General features: G+C 42.5%; 1 protein-coding gene across 5 annotated transcripts in view; it reads right to left on the reverse strand.

Moving 5' to 3' along the window:
- The window catches only part of PLPP1 (phospholipid phosphatase 1), a 141,513-nt gene that overhangs the window by 105,434 nt on the left and 8,328 nt on the right, over nucleotides 1–27,751 (reverse strand). For 2 of the 5 annotated variants that reach the window (XM_073343943.1, XM_073343942.1), the window contains exons 2-3: nucleotides 7,665–7,819; nucleotides 1,112–1,213 (exon numbers count right to left, since the gene is read on the reverse strand). The exons of 1 other annotated variant lie outside the window; for it this stretch is intronic. In XM_073343943.1, coding sequence (XP_073200044.1) covers nucleotides 1,112–1,213; nucleotides 7,665–7,819 — 257 coding nt within the window. The remainder of the gene's footprint in view (nucleotides 1–1,111; nucleotides 1,214–7,664; nucleotides 7,820–27,751) is intronic. 2 more of the 5 variants (XM_073343947.1, XM_073343946.1) reach the window with 1 other exon arrangement.

The following is a 27,751-nucleotide window of genomic DNA, read 5'->3' on the forward strand; positions in this document are numbered from 1 at the left end:
TAATTAATCAGGTGGACCTTTGAGCTGATCAATATTATTAATCAGGTGAACCTTTGAGCTGATCAATATTGCAATGCCAACGTGTCATATAAGTCAACAGATACGTAAACTTTGAAAAAGGTATTTAAGTTCTCTTCCTCAGTTACATCTATAATGGAAATGGGCTGCAACCTTAACTATGGAGAGAATACATCTCCGTAATACCTGACCTTCAAGCAAAAAAGGTATAATCATGGTATTTACAAGATTTAGTACTACAAACTACCCTCATTGCTCCAGCCACTGTCAATTGTAAAGCACATTAAAAAAAGCCAACCCACCCAAACACTATTTCTCTAATCTTAATTACCTCTTACAAATTCTAATCACCCTTTAATCAAAACAATTGAGTCATGTGCACTTCAGATAATATATTATAGTATCTAACTTGCATTAGGCAGAGCATAATAAAGGCATGATTTCCCATTCTGAGAAAACAGCTAACAAGTGCAACAGTTCAAACACTTCGATAAAGCATTCTCATCTGAAACGTAATGGAGGCTATTTGATGATTGTTTTGAGATATGTGCTCAAATTGTTAGGTTATGAAACTCGCTAGCATTGCCCAGAAAGCTTCCCAGGAGATAGTGAACTGTGCGGGGGGGAGAAGAGGGGGGAAGAATGTGACACACAACCAAAGTTCTGTAAGATATGAAAGCTCGTTACTCTTTTACAAAAGTTTTCCTGCGGGACAGGACGGTGTGTGTGTACTGTAAGTCCCTAACAGAATATTGCTATTTGAACTAATACTTGACCTTCTGCATGTTACCAAGTTTGTTCGTTCACAAAAAGATAAAGGATACAGTATTAAACATGTTTAAACTAGCTATAAAAATATTGATAGACAAAGTGTGTACACTGGCAATGGCACGTTCTGCCAATATAATGAAAATTTAGATAGTAAGAGGCTTCACTGCAGCACATTGCTATTACGTCTTTTCCAAGTAGTGGGGCGACAGCTAGATTTTATTTGAAAGTTAATCAGTTTTACAATAAAAAAAAGTAGGCATGTGTGTAAGTAAGTGTGAAAACCTGTTCTATTTTATACTAATTTTGCAGAAATGCAATGTACTTTTAGTGTTCCACAATACAGAGTAACGAGCCTTTGCCTAGGAAGGCATCTCCCCACAAATCTTGACAAAGAGGCCTCCAAAGCATGCACTTCAACAGTTCGCTGGGAAAAAAAAAAAAAAAGAGAGTGGAGTCAGAGGATTATTTTCAGAAAGTTCCCTTTAGGTGCTTCGAGTAAGTTCTCTCTTACCACATGTACCATTAAGCTTCATACCTAGCATGTTAAAGTTGGCAAAGGAACAAAGGTAGTACATGCCCTTTAGACAGACAACATGCCACTTATTTGACTTGGCAAAACTGGTCTCTAAATCTTAATTTAAAAGCAGCAGACAAAAAGCTACACGACCACCCAAACTTTACATATTTTAAACAGGTCATTCTATGTGCCTTCAAATCAAAGGAGAAATTTAAACTACTACAAGACCTTTAATAGGCCCACTGGCCCAAATCCAAAGGAGAAGAGAAGAGGAAAAAAAAAGGAGAAACAACCACACCACAAAGAGTTGTCACTTTTGAAATACTTAACTGTTCAAAAATGCTTCACACTTCCACTGTTTACAAACAAGAAACTTATTAATGTTACCTTTCAATATTTAAAATGATTTTGAAAGCCATCAGCAATGCTGTTTTACTGTGTATTTGTTCTATTACTAGAAGTTACAAGAATACTGACAGACATCAAGACATTTATTAGATAATAATATGGAGCCAGACATCATTTGCAGAACTATAAATCTTTACATGAGGGATGGGTGTGTCAAAGGCTCCTCTTACTTGGATACATGATAGCAGGCACCTCATGGACATAAGCTGCTCAGATCAGGGCCATCCTTACCCATACGCAAAGCATGCAGCTGCGTAGGGCACCAGGAAATTTGGGGCACCAAATTTCCTGGTGCCCTGCACAGCTGCATGCTGTTCCAGCCCCCGCCACTGCTGACCCAGTCCCGCCTCTTCCCACCCCTGCTCTGCCCCAGCCCCGCCCCCACTCCCCTGAAGATTGCAGCCAGGCCCAACCCTGCACTCATGGCATGGTAAGTGGAATGACCCAGCCACAGCCTGTTCCACTCCCCTAGCTCCCAGCCACGCTGCCAGCAAGTGCTGAGGGGCGGATCCCTCCTCCCCCCCAAGCCTGGGAGCCAGGGGAGCAGAGCAGCCTGCGGCCCCAGGCCTCCACAGGTGGGGGCTGTGTGGGGACCCAGGCCTCAGCAGGGGAGGGGGCTGGCAACTTCCTGCAGGAAGTGGAGTAACCCAGCCCCAGCCTGCTCCACTCCCCTGGCTCCCAAGGGAGCCAGGGGAGTGGAGCAGAGCAGGCTGGGGCCGGGTCACGTCACTTCCTGCAGGAAGTGGCCAGCCCCCCTCACCCTGCCTGCGGAGGCCTGGGGCCCCACACAGCCCCCCCCTGCAGGGGGGGGAGGGGGAGGAGAAAGACTGCGTAGGCACCAAAATAGCTAGGGACAGCCCTGGCTCAGATTATTGGAACTGGCTGTCTGAAGTGACCTACTCCTAAAGGATCCTGTAAGGGCCTGTTTGCATGGCCCTAGGCCTCAAGGTCTTGTAGCTCAGTGGTTCTCAACTAGGGGTATGCAGAAGTGTTCCAGGGGGTACATCAACTCATCTAGTTGCCTAGTTTTACAACAGACTACATAAAAAGCACTAACGATGTCAGTACAAACTAAAATTTCACACACGCTTACTTTGAGGCCAGAAGGGACCATTATGATATTTTACGGAGTCAGATTATACTAACACTGATATAGGACTTGACCAAGCAATTCCTGCATCAACAAGTAACTCAGTATACAGTCCACCATATCCTAGTAAGTTGTTCCAGTGGTTAAATTACCCTCACTAAAAATTTTGCATCTTGTTTCCAGTCTAAATTTGTCTAGCTTCAGGTTCCAGCTGATGTTGGATGTTATGCCCTTGCCTGCTAAATTAAAAGCCTTCATCCCCATGTAGATGTTTGTAGGCAGTAATCAAGTCATCACTTATCTTCTACCTTTTCACCCTCTTGGGCAAATAGATTAAACAAAAATATCGGTCTCTTGCTTTGAGACAGGTATTCCAGACCTCAAGTCATTCCTTACTTCTTTTCTGAACCTTTTCCAATTTCTCAAAATCCTTTTTTGAAGTAGTACCAGAACTGGCTACAGTAGTCATCTCAATAATGCAAAATACCAATGCCATTGAACAACATTTTCTGGGGTGCCAAATAAGGCAATGTCCAAATTTTGCCAAGCCAAAGGGCTCTTCAGGTGTGTGCTCCCTAATGAAACCAAGTCAATGCTTTGCCTACTTGGCAGGGATTGAGAATTTATGGCATGCATGCCAAAGATGGCACACTGGGTGATTTTTGAATGGTGCGCAGATAGTTAGTCCAATCAAGTGCACAGCTGAGGATGCACTTCAGTTTGTTTCTCCTCTTTTCACCATCATGCCAGGTATACATAAAGTCAGTTTATCTGAATTTCAATTGATCGAAAACCTTGGTTATCCGAATGAGCAGTGTGTCCCCGACGTTCATTCGGGTAATCAGGATTTACGGTCCTGAAAGTGGAAGGAGGGAGGGAGATTGCTGCAGGCGGCAGGAGCCTCCTTAGTCCCCTCCGAGGACTTGAGGAAAGGTAGGAGGAAGAGGGGGAGAATGGGGGAAGTTGGGAAAGACCCCAAGGAACAGGTGTGATTCCCCTCAGAACCCATCCCACCGCTGCCTCCTGCTGCCTGTGCCCAGCTCACGTTCATGAGGTGCCTACCCAGCACCTGGGGACCCTGCTGTAAGGATGGCCCCGATACCTAGCTCCTGCTCCAACCAAGGATGGCCTTGCCAATCAGCTCGGGCTTCATGCTGGGGTCTGGGCAGCTCCAGTCCCCGCCAGTCTTGGCTGCAGCATCACCATGCTGACCTGCTTCTCTGCCCTCCCTCCCCTGCAGGATACTCTGTGGCTGGGGAGGGAAAGGTGCCACCTAGCAGGGAACCACAGGGGCTGGAGCTGCCCATGAGGGCCTTCCGTTTGGCCCACTGGGCATCAGCTGTTCCATCCTACTCTCTGCTGCCCCCTCCTCCCTGCTATCCAGCTTCAGCTCACCCTGAGATCTCAGCAACTCTGGTCCCTTTCCTTCTCCAGCTGCAGGGCATCCTCTGAGCTGGCAGGTGCTAGGGTGTGTGTCTCAAAAGCAGATCAGTATAGGGATGTTACAGCCAGGACCAGTAGGGCAGTGCATGGGTCAGAGCTGTCAGGAGCCCCAGAGCGGAGCTGAAGCCAGCTAGTGATGCTGCCCTTACAGCAGAGCCCCCAGAGGGAAGCAGGATGGGACCAGCTGATGTCCACAGGCCCAATGTAAGACTTGCAATTGAAGAACACTCATGTGCAGTGGTATCACAGCCTCCCTGCTTCTACTTGACATTCCCCCTGCCTACACATCCAAGGATTGGATTTGATCTCAGCCACCACATCACACTACGAGCTCAAGTTGAGTTGCTTATCCACCATAAACTCCGAACTGTGTCTCTGCTTTTTAAAGCAGTACCCATCCTATAAGCAAAGCCTATATTATCAATTCCTAGATGCATGACCTACACACATGACAGTCAATATATAACGTCAGTTTTGCCTGCAATGTGAATGCATCATCATATATTAGCACAAAACTTTCAGATAGTAAAGCTAAGTCATCTTTTTTCTAAAGCCACTTGGTTGCACCTCATGGTGTGTGGACTAATTATCCACGTCAGTGGCATTCTATAAAGTGCCAAACTAATTATACAGAAGAATCAATCGGTTGACTTCACAAACAAATAAATCCAGTGACTCAGTTGGAAATTTGTAAACAGATTTAGTGACCTTAATCTGATATGAAGCAGCTAAGGCGTGTTCAGAAAGGTTTTCCCTTGCATATCCTACAAAGGAACATAGTGTAAGCTCTCAGTCTGAAGTTCTGGCTTTAAGTCCATGTTTTTACTGAAAAATCCTGAGAATCTCTTCATTTGAGTTGTTCAAATACAATACTATTCTTTTTTTGGGCATAATTCCTTATGCTAGTTAAATTATTTCTGTAGAAGGTGTCAGGCAGCATATACAAACGTGAAGGTCAGGCTTTCCGTTTGCCTTACCAGAGAGCTGGAGTATTAACATAGTAATGTCATGAGCCCTTGAAGCAATGGAAAAAACACAAGAGCACTGAAAGCCAAGAATTAGGGAGCTTGCACTAAGTCCTCTGAAGCTGATCCGAGTACTGGTTTCAGGAAGCAGGTTTGTAATAAGTCAACAAAATCTTTGCAGTTAAGGATATTTCAGGCACTCAATCTAAAAAGCAGTATATGGGTGTATATATTTCTCCTTAATTAAACGTTACAAAAAGTCCTATATAACCTAGCTGTCACAGGAGGCTCAAACATGGCTCTGCCTATCTGAAAGGCAAAAAAGTTTACGTCTAAATAAGCTTGGGATGGAGAGACCATTTTTAGTTTATTGGGTTTTTTTAAAGTTGAAGATAAGGAGATGTTTTATATTATTGTGTATATTTTATATTTTTCAGATACTAACTTTTGTTGCACTTAAAAAGTGTGCAAGTAATCTAATAGACATGTCTGAAACTGCACAGAGATATGTAATTACCATGTTCACCTGTGCCAATGCCCAGTGGATGATTTCACAACTGTGCCTGAAAAACTTAATATTTATTGGCCAGTTTACAGTAGGCTTCCTTAAAACTTGATAAAGCCTGCATCTTTGTGAGAGTGCTGAAATATTACACTTTTCTTTGCAAAAGAGCATGATCAAAGTATATAATATCAAGTTTCACCTTGATTATGGAGATGGAAATTCAGTTTAAAATATGAAATTTGGAATTCACAGAGTAAGACCAAAAACAGCAAATTAATATATTGGTTTTTGTGAGCTTTATGTTAGGTAGTTCCCACCCTGAAACATTTATAGAGCTTTCATTTAACTATTTTTATGGCATTTTTGTCTATTTTCAGAAGGCAGTCATAAGGTCTAGCTTTTTAACTGTGTACAATATGCAATACAGTGCTGCTAAAACAGTGAGCATGCATAAACAGTATCTGTTATGCATTCAAAATATACACAGGTTGCATAGATTCATACGTTTCTGACATTTGCTTTAAATGGTTACCTCCCTCCCTGGAATTCTTCAGAAGATACTACACACTGACTAATTTAGCACCTGGAGTCTTAGCAAGTTGCTACATGATTAAAAGACTAGTAGAGACCAAGAATGTTTCTAACAGGATTTGGTCAGCACCAAAACATTTTCAAGCCAAAGTCTACTCCAAACTAGGCATGTTTTGGGCATGCCGCCTTTAATCTTGGCCCTAGCCAAGATGGTGTGTAATACACCTCCACCCCAATATAATGCAGTCCTTGGGAGCCAAAAAAAAAGTCTTACTGCATTATAGGTGAAACCGCGTTATACTGAACTTGCTTTGGCCTCGAGCATTTCTGTTATTAATAGTCAGCAAATCGTTTTTGTTAGAACATGGAGTATGCAGTACCCCCCCCCCGGCTCCTTGTCCCCCGACTACCCCTTCCAGAGACCCCACCCCCATCTAAGCCCCCCTGCTCCTTCCTTGTCCCCTGACCACCCCCTGCAGAGACACCCCTGTCCCTAATCACCCCCAGGACTCCATGCCCTACCCAACCCCCCTGCTCCCTGTCCCCGACCATCCCCGCCCCCGAGACCCTCTGCCCCTTATCCAAGCCCTCAGCCCCAGCCCAGCACCCTTAGCACGCTGCTCAGAGCAGCGTGTCGGAGCCAGACACGCTGATCCGCCGGAGCACGCAGCCCCACCCCCGAGAGCGCTGCTTTACCGCTTTATATCTGAATTCATATTATATCGGGTCACGTTACATCAGGGCAGAGGTGTATAGTTAAAAACCCAGTTCAGAGTCAAATTGTTCCTTATTAACTCATGGGTATCACAGCACCCAGTTCCTTTTCTGCAAGACATCTGCATCTAAGTCTCACTGCAGTCAGACTCTGAAGGATCCAAGAATTTATCACATGTATCTTTTGGCCTATGAAAAAAGTTAACCTCTGCAGACAATATACAGTATAAGCGGAGACCCTCACAAACTGAGGGTTCTATAACAAGAGACATATAGCATTTCAATTATTTACAATTGACCTTGCAGTCTGTTCAGAACAGACGTACAAAGAGAATTTCCAGAAGCACTGCAAAATACAACACTTTACATTAACATACATAAGCCAAACTTCAGTTTACTTCTGATAAGTAACAATCAGAAGTTATCGGCCACCTACAGGTTTCGATAACTTCAAGAAAAGGTCATGGAGTCACTAAGCTGAAGTGAAATCTGGAAGTTATTTTAGTTACTACAGCAATCAACAAAAATATAGGGCTATATAAATATTTAAGTTTCTCCGGTACGTTTATTCTCCCTCTAGGTCCAAATCAGTGTCACAAGGATGACCTATTCGAACTCTCTTAAGTCTTCCCCCCCTCGCCCACACACACACACACACACACACACACACACACACAGATGGCTAGAAATTCAGCTACTTACAGAGAAAATGGGCAGGCTGAACCCCACTGCATAGAGGACAGTGGATGTGACGGTACTGTCATGGAATGGATACTTGATGCTGTCATCATTACAGAAAAAGCCTCTCTGATATGGCTTTATTTTGGCCAAGTTTAGAACACCAAGGGGTAAGCCAGCTGTTGGGGGAAGGGAAAAAAGACACAGATGGTTAAATTAAAATTCACTTTATCAGGCATGGAGAAAGCTTCAGAACAACATGCAAACCTTAAGTTTCCCTTGAGTCAGTGCAGGATATTAATATCATGCAATGCACACACTTGCCCAACCCTTGATATAAGCCAACGTAAAGGCTGCCTCTTAGTTAGGGACAACACAATGTCACCTGCCAACAACTGCAGAAATTGGAGGGAGGTAAAGGAGTTCAAAGTTTTGGGGTTTTTTTAATTGATGAAAACATTGCCAGGCACTGAGCCAAGTTCTAGCCTACAAAACTGATGTGCCACTCAACTCCAATTTTAGTTAACAAGAATACTGGAGGGCAGAATATGGCCCCATTATTCTTTTTTAAAATGGCATTGACCTTTCATTGAATGAACAGAGTGTAGAACATTTAAATATCTCATTAAAAATTTGAGTTCTGAAGTCAAAAGGAAGGAGAACCTTTCAAACTTTTTTTTGGAGAAGGGAAAAGTAAGAAGGGACCAAGTCTCATGAAAAAAAAAAAAGTTCTGAAATGGGAAGAGGAGAGGAATTTCAAAGACACAGTCAGGAAACTGGACATCCTGAATGGAATAAGCTAGTTTATAAATTTTTTTTTTAAATATTGTGACAAAAAACTTGCTTGCCTCATTTTATATAATTATTGTAGGCTTTAAATAGGAAATGCAGAAAGTGAATAGGTTATGGCCCTTTATATTTAGAACTCTTCCAGTAGTAATCTCATCAATTTAATAATATATCATTTCTAAAAGGTAGCTGTGAGCCCAATAGCCAAATATTCATAACCTTTTTATGTGAAGAGAATATTTACATTAATCCCCTTACCATTGGGACTTTCAGGGCTGGCTTAACAGAGAGCTGGTTTACAAAAATGGATTTCTACTGAAAGATTGACAATTTCTCTGCAGTATCTACAAGTCTGGATACAACTTTCACACAAAGCAGAACAGAGAGAGCAAAGGACATGCCTCTACTGGCTAAAGAGCCATTTGAATCAGTGATAACGAACTACTCCAGTAGTGTTACTGAACGTTAGCTGTGCTAACGGACACAAATTTGTAGAGATATTAATTCCCATTGAAGATTCATATCAATAGTTGTTTTTTGTTAACCTGTGTCCATTCCTTAATGCCTAATTTGATTTTCTTCCACCCTCTTCAATTAATAAATTTGTAAAGTTTCAAGAAATCCTGTCGAAAGCTCTCCACTCCTAAATGTCAGACTGACTAATTCAGAGACCAAAGATGGAGGTGGGCAAAAGCTACACACTGGAATGGAAATCTCTACAAATAAGAGTCTCAAAAGGTCCAGATCCAAACCAGCCCTGCATTTTTCGTTCTGCATCATAGCCAAAACCAGATGGGACCGATGTTTTAGTACAGAAGAGACCCAAATCTTGTGAAGGAAGCTCAGAGTTCAGCACCTTCAGACTTTAAGTCTAATCCTGATTCACCCCACATCCTAGCCTAAACCTATTTCAGATCCAAAGCACCACCTCATTGATTCATCTCTGAATGACATCTCTCCTCAAGTTAAACAGTGCATTTCCTTCAAAAGCCTTTACGCAGGACTTTTAAAGCACAGAGGGACTCAGAACTCCTTTCTCAGCTGAGAAGTCCAGTCTTCCATATTTTTGTTTATATAGCAGCAAAAGGAAATTCAACACTTGCCAGTAAGTAAAATACTTTAACTTAGAATGGGTTCAAAATCTTAGCCCTAGAGAACTTAATTCAAAATATTGAAGAGGACAGTGCATTGAACAAAGTCAAAGAGGCATGTGCCCATTACCACCACCAAGCTTCACAGAAAAGGGACCAATTTTTTTTTAAATGATTTTGAAAGAGAAGAAACAGGATAAAAAGACAACACTAAGGCACAGATTAATAAGTAGGAGCAGAGGAATAGTCAGACAAATGGCACAGAAAGGTTGTGATATTCAGAGGCTTTTGCAACCTGAAATAGGGGAACATAATTCAGTGTGGTGGGAGAGGAGTACAACCTTGACATCAATGTTTGCGAATTCATGCAACAGACCCCAAATTCCAGTTCATTTGATTTTCACAACACTTCAGAGAGTCTTTGTTTTTGAAAACCCACATCTGCCTGGATTCATTCATTAAGATTGTATATGCTCACCAAAAACAGATACCTTAAACTATATTTATACAGATATCTACCAAACTTCTTTTTTTAAGTTTCTATTTGTTTTCTACCAACTGATTTCTTGACTTTCTCTAGTATCTCCGCACTGTGCGATTCATATAATTAAAACAGCTCTCACCGAACTCATTTTTTCCAGATTCTAAAACAGCTAACATTCTATTCAATAATCCACTAGTCACCTTATCAATATACAAATATAACTGGTATTCCCCATGTTAAGTTGCCTGTTAGGCACTCATCTCTTTGTGGTCCCTTACATCCTCAAGACGGCTCCAGTTTCAAAGTTTTGATCTAGAGTTCTCAGTGTGTTGTAGTTCTCTTCCAGACACCTTCAACTTTCAGAGACAAGACACCTTCCTTTCTGTATCCTTGTAGAGCCCCTCATCTAGCAGAATTACAAAGTGGTACGCACGACAGACTTCTGATCACAGCAAGTGTTTACAAATAGATTAGATTTGGAAGGATTAGATTTTTATCTGTGTCTGTGAGCATCAGTTTCACCACACACACACAACCTATTTCTATAGATAAAAAAATTTACAGCTAGGCAGAATAAGAAAAATGATGCTTGAGAATTTAGAGTTTGATGTCTGGATATTTACTACATTTATTTTGGAACGTGATATTGACAATTTGTGTTTTGATTGTTATAAACCTTTCCTTTCTTGAATCTCAACATCTGTCATTAAATAAATTGTCTGACCCCCATATTGTCCCAACTTTTTGCAACTAAACATTTCCAAAGTGCATGATAAAATAAAAAATGCATAAGAACAAACATGGATAGTATCCATGTAAATTACTGTTTTTTAAAAAAATTGATTTCAGCTAAGCCTATTTATTAGTTATATCCAGACAACTAGAGAGCTTCCTTAAGTGAAATTCAAAGTTTCAAGTCTCCTTCCATAGGAGATGCTGAGAAAGGGGCATCAGGTCTGGCCTTGCAGAACTGGAATAGGAGGCGAGTCAGCCAGATTTTGTTCATCTCCTGCCCCATCTCCAGCTATTTCAAGCCCCCTCAAGTCTAGTCCAAATCACAGGGGACCCTAATTCCAATAGAGGTCAACTTTGATAACAGCTTAGTTATTAAATACCTAGTTCTATCTTTAGAAAATTTTAGATCACAAAAAGCAGTGAAGCATACACCCAGTAAGATGGCATCTGCTAAAATAAGCCTCTTTTGCTGCTACAAGAAAAGCCTGTCTTTTCTCCTCCTCTTATTCTTTATATAATGATGTATTACTTGTATTCCAGCAGCACCAAGAGTAAACCAAGTACTGCACACACCTGCAGACGCAGATGTACTCTTCAGGGCAAAAACTACCAGTTTATCCAACCTCTGTTTCCCTCCAACCAGGAAAAACAGTCAATAGACAAATAATGTTCATTCAGAAAAAAAGAAGAGTTAATCAATTCCTAATAAAGCCCACTAAGGCATCCCCAACCAGAGTGGGCTCAGATTAGGGTTGCCAACTCTCCAGGATTGTCCTGGAGTCTCCAGGAATTAAAGATTAATCTTGAATTGAAGATTACATGTGATGAAGCCTCCAGGCATATGTCCAACCAAAATTGGAAACCCTAGGTCAGATGCATGCCACCCACACTACACTGGCACCGTGACAATGCTCCATATTTCAGTCATATGTAGCCCCTTGGGCTACATGAGAATTAGAAGTTTCTTAGAAAAGTCTTTACTCCACGTACAGCTGCCATCTTCAAGTTTCCTGGCTGTGCAACATGAGTATCTTGTACTACCCATCTAAAACAAAAGGAATAGGCTGCAGCTGTCTCTTATTGCAGCCCAGCATTATATACCTTCTGTTAACTGATTGTTCTTCCTTATTTTAGAGAGATTATGACAGAATATAAAGTTAAATACAGGCACTAACTTTGTTTAACATACTTTGGCTTATCTTATTGAAACTGATTATTACTGTCATAGCAGTTACGTAATGGACCCTGAACTGGGGGTAAAGGACAAAGGCATTACTGTACTGTTCTAAGAACAGTCACAGTTCAAGAAAAAAAAGTTCTCCTCACTTTATTTAAAAACAAAACTACGAGTTACTCTTTTGGTTTGGTGACACTTGTATCTTTGAAGAAGCATCAGCAAGAACTTAATCTCAGATTTTAAGTCTAAATTTCCTTACTCATGTTGCCAATATTAAAATTGACTATGTTAAGAGTCTAGCTTACTTCTAATTATGCTGTTACTTACCCTTCTCTCTCCCCTTTCCTCAGTTTGAGTAGTCAGAAAACTATTGTAGCTCTTTCAGTCTTAGCCATCACTGATTTCACTTCTTGGTTCTCACATACTAGACACGCTATAGTATTTGGCTTGCAAACATTGTAGGGGAATGTTCTGGACACACACACACACACACACACACACACACACTGTTTAACTGAACCCAAAACAAAAGTAGTTTTAGGCACACAAGTTTCATATCTGGGCCGCAGTCATACACTCATGTGCACTTGTTTTATTCCCAAAAATAAAGTTATGCATATGCACACTACTCACAGCACCACAGCATAAAGTTAAGCACAAAAGTATGTTCCTGAAACTCTTACTCTTCTTGTCTAACAGAAAAAAGAAATTGGCTGTAACCAAAAATGGCATAGGCCCCCTAAATTTAAGAAGAAACTAAAACAGTTTATTTTAACTTCAAAACTGAAAACTTTGTAGGGACCTAATGAAATATTGTAAGTTAACAAAACTTGGGAATGGGGAACCTGAATATGAGAAGTCAGAGTAATATTTGGCAGGCTCTGGGGTGGGGTGTAGAATGGGACTCTGGGCTGGAGCATGGGGTTGGGGTGCAAGGGTGTTAGGGCTCCAGCTGGGGGTGAAGGGTTTGAGATGTAGGAGGGTGCTAGGATCAAGGGGTCAGAGGGCAGGAGGGGAATCGGGGCTGGGGCACGTGGTTGGAGCGTGGGAGGGGATGCAAGCTCTCGGCAGCGCTTTCCTTAGACAGCTCCTGGAAGCAGCAGCATATCCCCCCCCCCCCGGCTCCTATGCAGAGGCGCAGCCAGGCAGCTCTGCACACTGCCCTGTCCGCAGGCACCACCCCCACATCTCCCATTGGCTGTGGTTCCTGGCCAATGGGAGCTGTGAAGCTGACATTTGGGGTGGGGACAGTGTGCGGAGCCACCTGGCTATGCCCATGCCTATCCACCAGAGGGTGGACAGGCTGCTGCTTCCAGGAGTCGTGCAGAGCCAAGGGAGGCAGGGAGCCTGCCTTAGCCCCACTGCAACGCCGACCGGACTTAACAGCCCAGTCAGTGGTGCTTCCACTCTGACCGTGTTCTGGTTGAAAACTGGACACCTGGCAACCCTACCTTTGTGCAATGTGGAGAAAGGCAGCTAGTGACCGGAAGGTGAGGCTGGAAGCCAGCCTCTCTTTGACACTATCTCCTAAACCCCATGACTCACCCTTTGCTCCCCTCCAAGCTAGCTAGCAGAAGAGGCAACAGATATCAGGTCCAGGAAAAAGCTCTCTATTAGCTTCTTATACCACAAGACTAACTCTGGAAGATTGTCTGAGAGTCTCTGGGAAGTCATTCTGACACGGAAGTGAATATGGGACTTCACCAAAGGGATACCCAGAATATAGTTTTATTAACTATAGTGATTTGCCATTTAGGATTAAAATCTGCTTTTACTCAGAAATGTGTTATAGCTGGCTGAAATCCTATAGTATTCCCCATAGACAAGAACTTTATTTGACAGGAAACAGCATTAGGCTCCACCAGTGTTCAAAACTAGAGCTGACCAAAAAGGAGGAAACCCTTTCCACAAAAAACTTGTTTTTGAGAAAGTTTCATCCTGAAAAGCAAGGACATCAAAAGTGGAAATGTTCACATTTCAAGAAAGATTTCACTGCAGAAAACACTAAATTTTACGGTTTTCCAGCTGCCCTCGGGGTTTTGTCAATTTCACTTGTGCTTTCAGGCCAGCTGCTAGAGAACTCAGCTACTCTGCCCCTCACTTCTCAGGAGCTGGGGGAAGCAGAGCCAGAGCACCCTGCTGTGTTTCGACAAAAGTTTAGTGGAACCTCTACAAGATTCCCTGAAACATTTCGTTCTACCAAATCAGCATTTTCCAACAAAACTTAGTTTTACTGGAGGATTTCCAATCAGCTCTTTTCACAACCCCTTCATTAGGCTTACAAATTTGAAGGTTTCTTTTGTAATTAGATTTTACTACATAAGATATAACGTTCTTCTATTTCAAGAGCATTTTTGTTGCTCAATAAGGGGGAACGGTTCCAATTCTTTAAGAGCATCATGCGGGGGGGGGGGGGGAGGGAGGGACACACCCAGTGACAGGATTTTTTTTTCCTAGTTTATTATTTGCAACTAAGTATAGACTTTAAAAACTGTCTGATGCGTCTTTCCTCAAAACCAGGAGGATACACTATATCTATACATAGTTATCAAGCACTGATATAGATTACCCTACATTTATTCCAATTCTTAGCTTTTGTGTTGCTATGTAAAAAAAAATGCATTATTCATCATTTTCTATTTAAAAGAGGATTAATTTTTTTTACTTGTGATTTGTCTCTAGCTCTATTTGGGAGGGAATTAAAATGCACAAAAACAGCATTTTAAAAGTTGGTTGTTTTCTTTTGATTAGTTAAATAAGGCTACCTTAAATCTGCTGGATACATAAGAAAAAAAGGCATCAAAAAGTTTATCAAAACACGTTTGTCATTTATTAACCAATACAAGTATTATCAGCAAGTCAGGAATTGGATTGTTTGTCACCCTCTCAAAGTCTTAGAATTAGTAGAGCTCATCCTCTCACATCGATATTTTATTCACAGACAGGATGACAAAACTTTCTAGTTTTTCAACTTTGAATGAATGAATCATTGACTAAACTAGCTAAATAAACTGAAATGAAGAAAATATTCTCTCTGCACTTGCAAAAAGGCTAATACTGTAAAAAAAATTTAAAAAAAAAAAGCTGTTTTAGCACTTCAACAAACTAGTTCCAGGTCCTTAGCCAGTGGCTTCCAGAAGTTTATTGGTCTTAATTTCTTTTTTAAAAAGTTGGCAGTAAACATATACAAATTCAAAAATTCAAAAAAATTAAGCAAAGTGATTAATACATTAGAGTAAGTTTTGGCCTTAACAGAGGTTGCCATAATTTCAAACAGGTTTATGTATTAAAAATCCTAATATAAAAAACATTGTTTTTATCCAGTCTGTGTAATATAAGTGGATTGCCAGTTCGTCAAATCCACACCCGTATCTTCCTTCAACTTGTCTTTAAATGTAGTCAGAACTTGTTTGACAAACTAAAAATGCCACACATGCTAATTCCTAGAGTTATGCTGGAGTGCTGGTATTCTTGCTTCACAAAAATCATGTCACTATCACTCAGGCAGGTTACACCGCTTCATACAAGGTGTCTCCAACAGAATGCTATTCATTAGCAAAGCTTAGGGCTTTTACAGGTCACATTCTTAACTCCTAGAATTATACTGTGACCTATCCCAGCACTCAGCTAAACATTCCATCACAGACTGTATAACCATAAAAAGAATAGGAGTACTCGTGGCACCTTAGAACCTAACACATTTATTTGAGCATAAGCTTTTGTGGGCTACAGCCCAATTCATCGGATGCATGCAGTGGAAAATACAGTAGGAAAATTTTATACACAGAGAACATGAAACAATGGGTGTTACCATGCACACTATAGTGACAGGTTTCAGAGTAACAGCCGTGTTAGTCTGTATTCGCAAAAAGAAAAGGAGTACTTGTGGCACCTTAGAGACTAACCAATTTATTAGAGCATAAGCTTTCGTGAGCTACAGCTCACTTCCTCAGATGCATATCGTGGAAACTGCAGCAGGCTTTACATATACACAGAGAATATGAAACAATACCTACTCCCACCCCACTGTCCTGCTGGTAATAGCTTATCTAAAGTGATCATCAGGTGGGCCATTTCCAGCACAAATCCAGGTTTTCTCACCCTCCACCCCCACCCCCCACAAATTCATTCTCCTGCTGGTGATAGCCCATCCAAAGTGACAACTCTTTACACAATGTGCATGACAATCAAGTTGGGCTATTTCCTGCACAAATCCAGGTTCTCACATCCCCCCCACCCCCATACACACACAAACTCACTCTCCTGCTGGTAATAGCTCATCCAAACTGACCACTCAAGTTTAAATCCAAGTTAAACCAGAACATCTGGGGGGGGGGGTAGGAAAAAACAAGAGTAAACAGGCTACCTTGCATAATGACTTAGCCACTCCCAGTCTCTATTTAAGCCTAAATTAATAGTATCCAATTTGCAAATGAATTCCAATTCAGCAGTTTCTCGCTGGAGTCTGGATTTGAAGTTTTTTTGTTTTAAGATAGCGACCTTCATGTCTGTGATTGCGTGACCGGAGAGATTGAAGTGTTCTCCGACTGGTTTATGAATGTTATAATTCTTGACATCTGATTTGTGTCCATTTATTCTTTTACGTAGAGACTGTCCAGTTTGACCAATGTATATGGCAGAGGGGCATTGCTGGCACATGATGGCATATATCACATTGGTGGATGTGCAGGTGAATGAGCCTCTGATACTGTGGCCGATGTTATTAGGCCCTGTGATGGTGTCCCCTGAATAGATATGCGGGCACAATTGGCAACGGGCTTTGTTGCAAGGATAAGTTCCTGGGTTAGTGGTTCTGTTGTGTGGTATGTGGTTGTTGGTGAGTATTTGCTTCAGGTTGCGGGGCTGTCTGTAGGCAAGGACTGGCCTGTCTCCCAAGATTTGTGAGAGTGTTAGGTCATCCTTTAGGATAGGTTGTAGATCCTTAATAATGCGTTGGAGGGGTTTTAGTTGGGGGCTGAAGGTGACGGCTAGTGGCGTTCTGTTATTTTCTTTGTTAGGCCTGTCCTGTAGTAGGTAACTTCTGGGAACTCTTCTGGCTCTATCAATCTGTTTCTTCACTTCCGCAGGTGGATATTGTAGTTGTAAGAACGCTTGACAGAGATCTTGTAGGTGTTTGTCTCTGTCTGAGGGGTTGGAGCAAATGCGGTTGTATCGCAGAGCTTGGCTGTAGACGATGGATTGTGTGGTGTGGTCAGGGTGAAAGCTGGAGGCATGCAGGTAGGAATAGCGGTCAGTAGGTTTCCGGTATAGGGTGGTGTTTATGTGACCATTGTTTATTAGCACTGTAGTGTCCAGGAAGCGGATCTCTTGTGTGGACTGGACCAGGTTGAGGTTGGTGGTGGGATGGAAATTGTTGAAATCATGGTGGAATTCCTCAAGGGCTTCTTTTCCATGGGTCCAGATGATGAAGATGTCATCAATATAGCGCAAGTAGAGTAGGGGCTTTAGGGGACGAGAGCTGAGGAAGCGTTGTTCTAAATCAGCCATAAAAATGTTGGCATACTGTGGGGCCATGCGGGTACCCATAGCAGTGCCGCTGATCTGAAGGTATACATTGTCCCCAAATGTGAAGTAGTTATGGGTAAGGACAAAGTCACAAAGTTCAGCTACCAGGTTAGCCGTGACATTATCGGGGATAGTGTTCTTGACAGCTTGTAGTCCATCTTTGTGTGGAAGGAAGATCCTGGGAACTACAGGCAAGTCAGCCTCACCTCAGTCCCTGGAAAAATCATGGAGCAGGTCCTCAAAGAATCAATCCTGAAGCACTTGCATGAGAGGAAAGTGATCAGGAACAGCCAGCATGGATTCACCAAGGGAAGGTCATGCCTGACTAATCTAATCGCCTTTTATGATGAGATTACTGGTTCTGTGGATGAAGGGAAAGCAGTGGATGTATTGTTTCTTGACTTTAGCAAAGCTTTTGACACGGTCTCCCATAGTATTCTTGTCAGCAAGTTAAGGAAGTATGGGCTGGATGAATGCACTATAAGGTGGGTAGAAAGCTGGCTAGATTGTCGGGCTCAACGGGTAGTGATCAATGGCTCCATGTCTAGTTGGCAGCCGGTATCAAGTGGAGTGCCCCAAGGGTCGGTCCTGGGGCCGGTTTTATTCAATATCTTCATAAATGATCTGGAGGATGGTGTGGATTGCACTCTCAGCAAATTTGCGGATGATACTAAACTGGGAGGAGTGGTAGATACGCTGGAGGGGAGGGATAGGATACAGAAGGACCTAGACCAATTGGAAGATTGGGCCAAAAGGAATCTGATGAGGTTCAATAAGGATAAGTGCAGGGTCCTGCACTTAGGACGGAAGAACCCAATGCACAGCTACAGACTAGGGACCGAATGGCTAGGCAGCAGTTCTGCGGAAAAGGACCTAGGGGTGACAGTGGACGAGAAGCTGGATATGAGTCAGCAGTGTGCCCTTGTTGCCAAGAAGGCCAATGGCATTTTGGGATGTATAAGTAGGGGCATAGCGAGCAGATCGAGGGACGTGATCATTCCCCTCTATTTGACATTGGTGAGGCCTCATCTGGAGTACTGTGTCCAGTTTTGGGCCCCACACTTCAAGAAGGATGTGGATAAATTGGAGAGAGTCCAGCGAAGGGCAACAAAAATGATTAGGGGACTGGAACACATGAGTTATGAGGAGAGGCTGAGGGAGCTGGGATTGTTTAGCCTGCAGAAGAGAAGAATGAGGGGGGATTTGATAGCTGCTTTCAACTACCTGAAAGGGGGTTCCAAAGAGGATGGCTCTAGACTGTTCTCAATGGTAGCAGATGACAGAACGAGGAGTAATGGTCTCAAGTTGCAGTGGGGGAGGTTTAGATTGGATATTAGGAAAAACTTTTTCACTAGGAGGGTGGTGAAACACTGGAATGCGTTACCTAGGGAGGTGGTAGAATCTCCTTCCTTAGAGGTTTTTAAGGTCAGGCTTGACAAAGCCCTGGCTGGGATGATTTAACTGGGAATTGGTCCTGCTTTGAGCAGGGGGTTGGACTAGATGACCTTCTGGGGTCCCTTCCAACCCTGATATTCTATGATTCTATGAATGTTGGTGTAGAGGGCTTCTACATCCATAGTAGCCAGGATGGTGTTATCAGGAAGATCACCGATGGATTGAAGTTTCCTCAGGAAGTCAGTGGTGTCTCGAAGGTAGCTGGGAGTGCTGGTAGCGTAGGGCCTGAGGAGGGAGTCTACATAGCCAGACAATCCTGCTGTCAGGGTGCCAATGCCTGAGATGATGGGGCGCCCAGGATTTCCAGGTTTATGGATCTTGGGTAGTAGATAGAATATCCCAGGTCGGGGTTCCAGGGGTGTGTCTGTGCGGATTTGATCTTGTGCTTTTTCAGCAAGTTTCTTGAGCAAATGCTGTAGTTGCTTTTGGTAACTCTCAGTGGGATCAGAGGGTAATGGCTTGTAGAAACTCGTGTTGGAGAGCTGCCGAGCAGCCTCTTGTTCATATTCCGACCTATTCATGACGACAACAGCACCTCCTTTATCAGCCTTTTTTATTATGATGTCAGAGTTGTTTCTGAGGCTGTGGATGGCATTGCGTTCCGCATGGCTGAGGTTATGGGGCAAGTGATGCTGCTTTTCCACAATTTCAGCCCGTGCACGTCGGCGGAAGCACTCTCATAAAAAACCAACCTTCCACACAAGCTTCCTCGTGGCTGGATTTTATTAAAACTAGACAAGCCATTTACAACGCACACTTTGCTTCTCTACAAAAGAAAAAGGACACTAAACTTTCTAAACTACTACATGCTACAAGGGGCCACAGCAATGGTTTCCTCAACCCACCTAGCAATATTGTTAACCTATCCAACTATACGCTCAGCCCAGCAGAAGCAGCTGTTCTATCTCGGGGCCTCTCCTTCTGCCCCTCCACCCCCACGAACATGATACAGTTCTGTGGTGACCTAGAATCCTATTTTCGACGTCTCCGACTCAAGGAATATTTCCAAAATACCTCTGAAGAGCATACTAATCCACAGAGTTCTCCCTACCAACACTACAGAAAGAGGGATTCTAGGTGGACTCCTCCTGAAGGTCGAAACAGCAGACTGGACTTCTACATAGAGTGCTTCCGCCGACGTGCACGGGCTGAAATTGTGGAAAAGCAGCATCACTTGATGACACAAGCATCAAGTGATGATGACACAAGCATCACTTGATGACACAAGCATCAAGTGACAGCATCACTTGGACACAAATCAGATGTCAAGAATTATAACATTCATAAACCAGTCGGAGAACACTTCAATCTCTCCGGTCACGCAATCACAGACATGAAGGTCGCTATCTTAAAACAAAAAAACTTCAAATCCAGGCTCCAGCGAGAAACTGCTGAATTGGAATTCATTTGCAAATTGGATACTATTAATTTAGGCTTAAATAGAGACTGGGAGTGGCTAAGTCATTATGCAAGGTAGCCTGTTTACTCTTGTTTTTTCCTACCCCCCCCCCCAGATGTTCTGGTTTAACTTGGATTTAAACTTGAGTGGTCAGTTTGGATGAGCTATTACCAGCAGGAGAGTGAGTTTGTGTGTGTATGGGGGTGGGGGGGGATGTGAGAACCTGGATTTGTGCAGGAAATAGCCCAACTTGATTGTCATGCACATTGTGTAAAGAGTTGTCACTTTGGATGGGCTATCACCAGCAGGAGAATGAATTTGTGGGGGGTGGGGGTGGAGGGTGAGAAAACCTGGATTTGTGCTGGAAATGGCCCACCTGATGATCACTTTAGATAAGCTATTACCAGCAGGACAGTGGGGTGGGAGTAGGTATTGTTTCATATTCTCTGTGTATATGTAAAGCCTGCTGCAGTTTCCACGATATGCATCTGAGGAAGTGAGCTGTAGCTCACGAAAGCTTATGCTCTAATAAATTGGTTAGTCTCTAAGGTGCCACAAGTACTCCTTTTCTTTTTACTATAGTGACAGTGATCAGTTAAGGTGAGCTATTAGGAGCAGGTGAGAACACCTTTTGTAGTGATAATCAAGATGGGCCATTTCCAGCAGTTGACAAGAACGTGTGAGGAACAGTGGGGGGGGGGGGGAATAAACATGGGGAAATAGTTTTACTTTGTGTAATGACACATTCACTCCTAGTCTTTATTCAAGCCTACGTTAATGGTGTCCAGTTTGCAAATTAATTCCAATTCAGCAGTCTCTCGTTGGAGTCTGTTTTTGAAGTTTTTTTTGTTGTAATATTGAGACTTTTAGGTCTGTAATCAAGTGACCAGAGAGATTGAAGTGTTCTCCAACTGGTTTATGAATGTTATAATTCTTGACATCTGATTTGTGTCCATTTATTCTTTTACGTAGAGACTGTCCGGTTTGGCCGATGTACATGGCAGAGGGGCATTGCTGGCACATAATGGCATATAGGTTCTCAGGATTCAAGCTACAGTGAAAATGGAGTTTTCCCTATAAACTATGCAAATATATAAGTGTTGTACAAACATTCCTATAAGATAATGAAAGGATGGATTCTGTGGGAAGAGAGTGCCCAGGACTATTAAAAATTCAATTTGGCAAACAGTGGGAGTTTTGCAACAGCTAATCAGAATCCTATGGCCAGCAAAGAAACTAAGTCAAGTCAGATTCACATTGTTGAGGAAAGACAGTGGGCAGCTGCCACCAAGAAAGGTGCTGCGACTATTCACTTCAGGGAAGACCACCTCAAAAACACCACACAGTTGGAGGAGTAGAGGTAGCAGAGCCCACTTACCTGCCCCCCCTTACCCAGAGCAGCCAGGAGGCTGGCACAAAGCATAGACCAATAGAGAGAAAGGACAGACAGAACTGCTTAGAGGTTCTGCAATGACTGGAAGAGAGAAGAGACAAAGCTCCTTGAAACAGAAGGGGGAGAGAGGTGCTTAGAATTTGTCAAAACACCTAGTAGCTGAACAGAGGCAGATACAGAAGGTGGAGACCAATGCACCCTCTCTATTCCCAGCAGTGAGGAGTGAACAAAGGGAGAAAAAACTGGGCTGCTTGCCAGAAGGCTGCCCCTGGACCTCACTGGCAGGTTCCCTTTACCTTGTCTTTCATATTTATACCTGGCTAGTAGATCTTTCCTGCCCTGACTGTAAGTGCCTAAGATAGTTAGCTGAAGCATTTTTTAATACTATCATGTTTATATCAACCTAATGGTTCCGATACTGTAATTTTAAAAAGCCTTCTGGCAAACAGAGAGGGTACACATTTGATTAAAACTATACTAACTATAATAAAACTGAGCTAACATTTCTTCCTGTTCCTTTCGTACTGTTTGCAACTCTTTATTTGTGAGAACATGCTAATAACTTGCTGGGTGGCTGAGGAGGAATAAGATTAAGAAGAGTAAGAACCACAACGCTCTTTAATAGCCACCCCACTGGCCCAGCCAGGTGTGATACTGATGGCAACTCAAAGAGGAAGTCATTTACTGTGCCATTCCTGCTGGATAAGGATGGCTGTGGCTGCTCAGGAGCACAGAAGTGAGAAGAGGAAAGGATTTGTCCTCTGGCTTGGAGGAGCCTGTACATAGACATTCTTGGGGCTGGAGGTGCGAAGGGGGGGTGGATTTCTGTTTAAATCATGTATTGTAAGGACTCGTTTATCATCTCACTGCCAATTAAGGTTAGCTCTATGAAATACGAGATTCTCATTTATTATTATCTACATTAGCCACCCCACTTAAAAACAAATTACACATAACATCTTTGAAGTGCCTTATAAACATGAGCTAAATCTTAACCACCCCTGTTTTAAGTATGCAAACAAGTACAATTTGAGTTTTACAGACTGTTTTCAGATCTGAAAACAGATTTCAGAGTAACAGCCGTGTTAGTCTGTATTCGCAAAAAGAAAAGGAGTACTTGTGGCACCTTAGAGACTAACCAATTTATTTGAGCGTAAGCTTTCGTGAGCTACAGCTCACTTCATCGGATGCAATGAAGTGAGCTGCAGCTCACGAAAGCTTACGCTCAAATAAATTGGTTAGTCTCTAAGGTGCCACAAGTACTCTTTTTCTTTTAGAGGAAACAGAGGCAGTGACAGGTCAGTGGCCTGATTTTCAGAGTTGCTGAGTACCTGTAAACACTACTGACCTCCACCTGTACATTCTGCTGCAAATATTCAGCACATACATTAGAGTAATTGATTTTACCACAGAAGTACAGGTAGGAATATACAGTGAAATTGAATCTGGCTGCACCAGCGTGATCACTTCAAAATTTAAAAAATTTATTAAAAAGGAAATCAACCTTGTCATTTCAGATTTTGTAGCTGTCCAGCCCACTCATATCTAGCCGTCCCTATTTCCAAAAAGGAAACAGGCTGTCAAACAGGTGGAAAAATTCTGCAGCTACAATCAGATTTTCTGTTTAAAAGTCTGTGTGTAAAATTAATCTAGTGATTCAGGTTTTATTCAAAGCTTGTCAGGTTACATGGTTTGAACATTTCCCCACCCCAAGCTAGTATACATTAGACTGCAACTGCTGAAAGTAATTTCAAAGTCAATGACCACGAACTCTGTACACATGACTGATTTTTAACTATGGAAAGATGCAAAGGTTCTCCTTTCCTGAGCAGCTTAGTAAGAATGTAACACAGCAGTGTTCTACTTAAACGAACAAGGTTCTTAACAGATCCAGGTTATATGATGGCAGTGTTAGAGAAACTCCAGGTTTTCCATAACACACTACACATTCCCTAAGACCATGCCATTTTTCCATACTGTATCACAATAGCATGCATCAGAATATGAATAAGAGAACTATTTTAATAATCAGGGCCAGGCCTTCTCTTGGCAAACTGGAATTTTCATAACTTATAACTGTTTCCAGAGCACACCAGTAGTGTCTTTAACTGTCATTATTACACTGTTTGAAAATAAATGTGCATTAAAACGCAGTTTAAGTAATTAAACATAGTATGTGTTTTTGAAAAAAATATTTCTACTTTTGAATCCGGACAAGTTTGTTCAGAGTAAGTTTAAAAGTAATAAGCCTTTTATGTAACACTGTCACATTTGAGTACACAAAATGATTCTACGATACGCTCAGATACATCTCTTATCTAACTTTTCTCAGCTTGTATCTGTATGAGTAAGAAGGAAGCTAGGTGATCTAGGGAAGTAAGTGCTTAGACACCACAATATTTCGTGTGTGTAGAGGTATTATCTGCCCTGTTGAAGATTATAATAGAACCATTAGCTATATACAGATCAACAACTGCCTTGCCATATATTTTAGGTGTCTGTAATTAAGAACTTTCCCTTTGGGAAGAAAGTTCCATTTCCAAAGCTGATGTGACCACAGATCTAAGAAGAGAATAAGAGGTGACGGAGTCCTGAGTCTGAACAAAATTCTGATTTTAATACAGGTCACAGAAAGACCTGTAATGGTGAAAGCAAATAATGTGTGTAATGGGGAGGATGGAAGAAGAAGTGGACTACTGCCTATTTTGTGGGTGCTTCTGTATATGTAAGAAGTCTGAAAGATTAATTTTAACTAGAAAAAAGGAAACATAATCAGGTCTTTTTTTATACGATTCTGTGGTAACTGGGGAACCTCATGAAATGATATCACAGGAGGCTGAAAGCTAAGCTAAAGAAAAAAAGAAGGGGAAACATTTTTACTCAGCCTGCCTAAAACATTTTAAATTAATATCCATTTGATCCCAGTACCTGCTGTCACTTGGTAGAAAGGATGTCAGTTAAAGAACTGACATTAAACTCTTACAGCTTAACTGGAGGGGTACAGTGAATGTTGGAGGCCCACAGAACAGCTTCAAGAAAAACTACCGAAGAACAAACCTTTGCTGATTTTTCTATGTCAAGAAGACGACGACTATCTATATGATAAAGCAGCACAAGGGGCACAAAACTTAATTTTTCTACATCTTTTGTAGGTCATTTTTTAAAGTATCTTGATTTCAAAGGCTAATCTCTTCAATGACTTACGCAGCTCAAAAGTTTAATATTTAAAAAAAATTAAATACAAGGGACAGCATTTAACTAGTTTTCAGATAAATATTAGAGAAGTTAACCAGAGTGGAACCCAAGCAATGGTAATAAAGTAATTCAGCATTCAGGTTGGAAAGCAGTTATAATCAAATGGTGAGCTCATTCCCTGTCATCCTGGAAGAATGGCTAGGTCTCCCATGAGTAAGTCTGCAGTAGGAGGAAACAGCATAGCCACAATGAAAAGGGGCCAGTTTCTGCACTAGGACTGCATAAGTGTTTCTGAAGTGATACCTGAGCACAGTTACACACACACACACCCCTATCACTAAGAACATATGCAGACACTGGGAGTATAAGCATGCCCCAAATCCTTAAGGGTGTTTCCTGTTTTAGATCATTAACTGTCAAAAGTTAGACCAAAAAGAAGATGATAGACAGACAGAACAATAAAACCTCGCTCAAAGAGCCAGCCTTCACCGCCCTAAAAAAAGGGCACAAAAGTAATATCCCATAGGGCAGGGGCAAGCAAACTTTTTGGCCCAAGGGCTACATCTGGATATGGAAATTGTATGGCAGACCATGAATGCTCACAAAATTGGGGGCTGGCTGCAGGAGGGTGTAAGGGCTCTGGCTGGGAGTGTGAGCTCTGGGGTGAGGCTAGGGATGAGGGCTCTGAGGTACAGGAGGGTCCTCCAGGCTGGGACTGAGGGGTTCAGAAAGCAGGAGGGGGATCAGGGCTGGGGTAGGGGCACAGGAGGGGGTCAGGGCACAGGTTCCACACAACACTTACCTCAAGCAGCTCCTGGAAGCAGTGACATGTCCCTCCTCTGGCTCCTATGCAGACATGTGGCCAGGCAGCTCTGTGCACTGCCCCCGGAGCTCCCATTGGCCATGGTTCCCGGCCAATGGGAGCTATGAGGGCAGTGCTTGCGGTGGCAGCAGCATGCAGAGCCCCCTGGCTGCCCCTAAGAGTAGGAGCCGGAGGGGAGACATGCTGCTGCTTCCAGGAGTCGTGCAGAGTCACAGCATGCAGGGAGTGGGGCAAGCCCCTGACCTCGCTCCCTGGCAGGAGCTCGAGGGCCGGATTAAAACATCTACAGGGCCAGATGCAGTCCCCAGGCCATAGTTTGCCCACCCCTGCTATAGGGGGTTACTATATCCTCTTATTACAATTTACAAACATCTCCCCCCGTTCAGGATCCTTGCAGTTATGTTTTGGTTTTATGCTGCAAGTTTATTCTGTGGTTAGAACTGCAGCCACACATCAGTTAATACATAGTAGTTGCAATGCTGTGGTCATGTAACAACGTATCCCAAGAAGCTAAAGTATATTTTAAGAGAGTCCGGTTTCTCTCCCACAGCACCACTGTGATATCTTCATGTTAATCTCACAGGGCCCAGTCTTGCTCCCTCTGAAGTCAAGCAGGAGATTTGCCATTGATGTCAGCAGGAGTAGGACAGGTGATGGTGAAAAAGTTTATATTAGGGTTTCTGTGCTTCACGACAGGTTCTAAATAGACTGTACAGAATTGGCAAAACTGGGAGTTCTCTTTTAATCTTACACTGACGCCTGACATCCAGACAATTACTGTTTAAAAGTCTACTGAAGTCAGTATTTTCCACTGACTTCAACAGGCTTTGGATGAGGCCCAAACTTACTTTATTGAAGCAGACTCCCAGCAAAGAGGGGGAAGCCCCCCCTTTTTTAAAAAAAAAGGGACAATTAAAAGCAGGTTGGATGGAGCACTCAAGACCATATAGAAGGGAACAAACCACACTGGCAGATCAAGAGGATGGACTGCTTGTACTTACGGGTCTTTACCATCTCTGACTTCTATAAGTAGAGTCTAGAATTCTAACATACCCTGCTAATTGATTACTTTTTATTGAGGCTTTTGTGAACTTAACAATCCTTTGTGGCTAGTAGGGAATTTTCAGACTTTTGTAACTATATATTGTGTTCTTCCAGTCACACACTTTTGATAGCTGGTTTCACATATTTGGTCCAGCTGAACTAAACCTGAAGACATTCTTCCCACCTCCACCCATAAGTGCTGCCAACAGTCATGTGCTTGGGGGGCTGGGGGAGGGCAGCGAAAACCCTTCATGTTGTTTGCCCAATGTAAAGGGTCTCCTTAGTCAGTTGCTCTGTAACTGATTGTGTAAGAGAACCTCTTTTACTTTCCTTTGACTATCTTATTTGATCTCCATCCTTCCCCTCCCCCCTGCAACCACCTAATATAGGTAATATGTTTACCGATCAATTGAACTGTTCACCTGCATCTTCATACATTGTTCCAAGGACAGAATGATAAAATTTTAAAATTTAATCCATCAGGAGCCATGGGGAATATGGAGAACTACCCTAAAATATAGGTAGTGCAGAGAAAAAAAGTTTTCCCTGCAGGTAAACAAGTATAGCAAATACACTGAATACAGTTTGAACTGCAGCTACTAAAACCCAGTTGCTTCCATCTAAAACAAACGAGCCAGACCAGTGGCTTAAGACAATGGCTACTAACTAGTAAATGCTAGATTAAGACTAACTCTGGATTTTTGCTTCCTAATATGGCAGAAGTGATAGCTTCTGCATTGGGTGAATCACGTGACATTGTACAAAGTGAACGGAGTTTTTTGGGTGCTGTTCTTGGCAGTAAAAACATTCCGGGATTAGGAAAAACAAAAACAGGGTTAGGAAAAAGCCTTGCTGTTTTGGTCAGACACCTGTACTCTCAGAAGATCTTAGAAGAGAGTGTTTCTCTCACGTGCGCTGTAGCTAATTTGAAGACACTTTCAGCTGACTCTGTGAAGGTTCAACAACAATTTGTATTCTAGAAGTTTAACATCCACATGAT

This window comes from Lepidochelys kempii, chromosome 5, assembly GCF_965140265.1.
Source record: "Lepidochelys kempii isolate rLepKem1 chromosome 5, rLepKem1.hap2, whole genome shotgun sequence".
Classification (NCBI taxonomy): Eukaryota; Metazoa; Chordata; order Testudines; family Cheloniidae; genus Lepidochelys; species Lepidochelys kempii.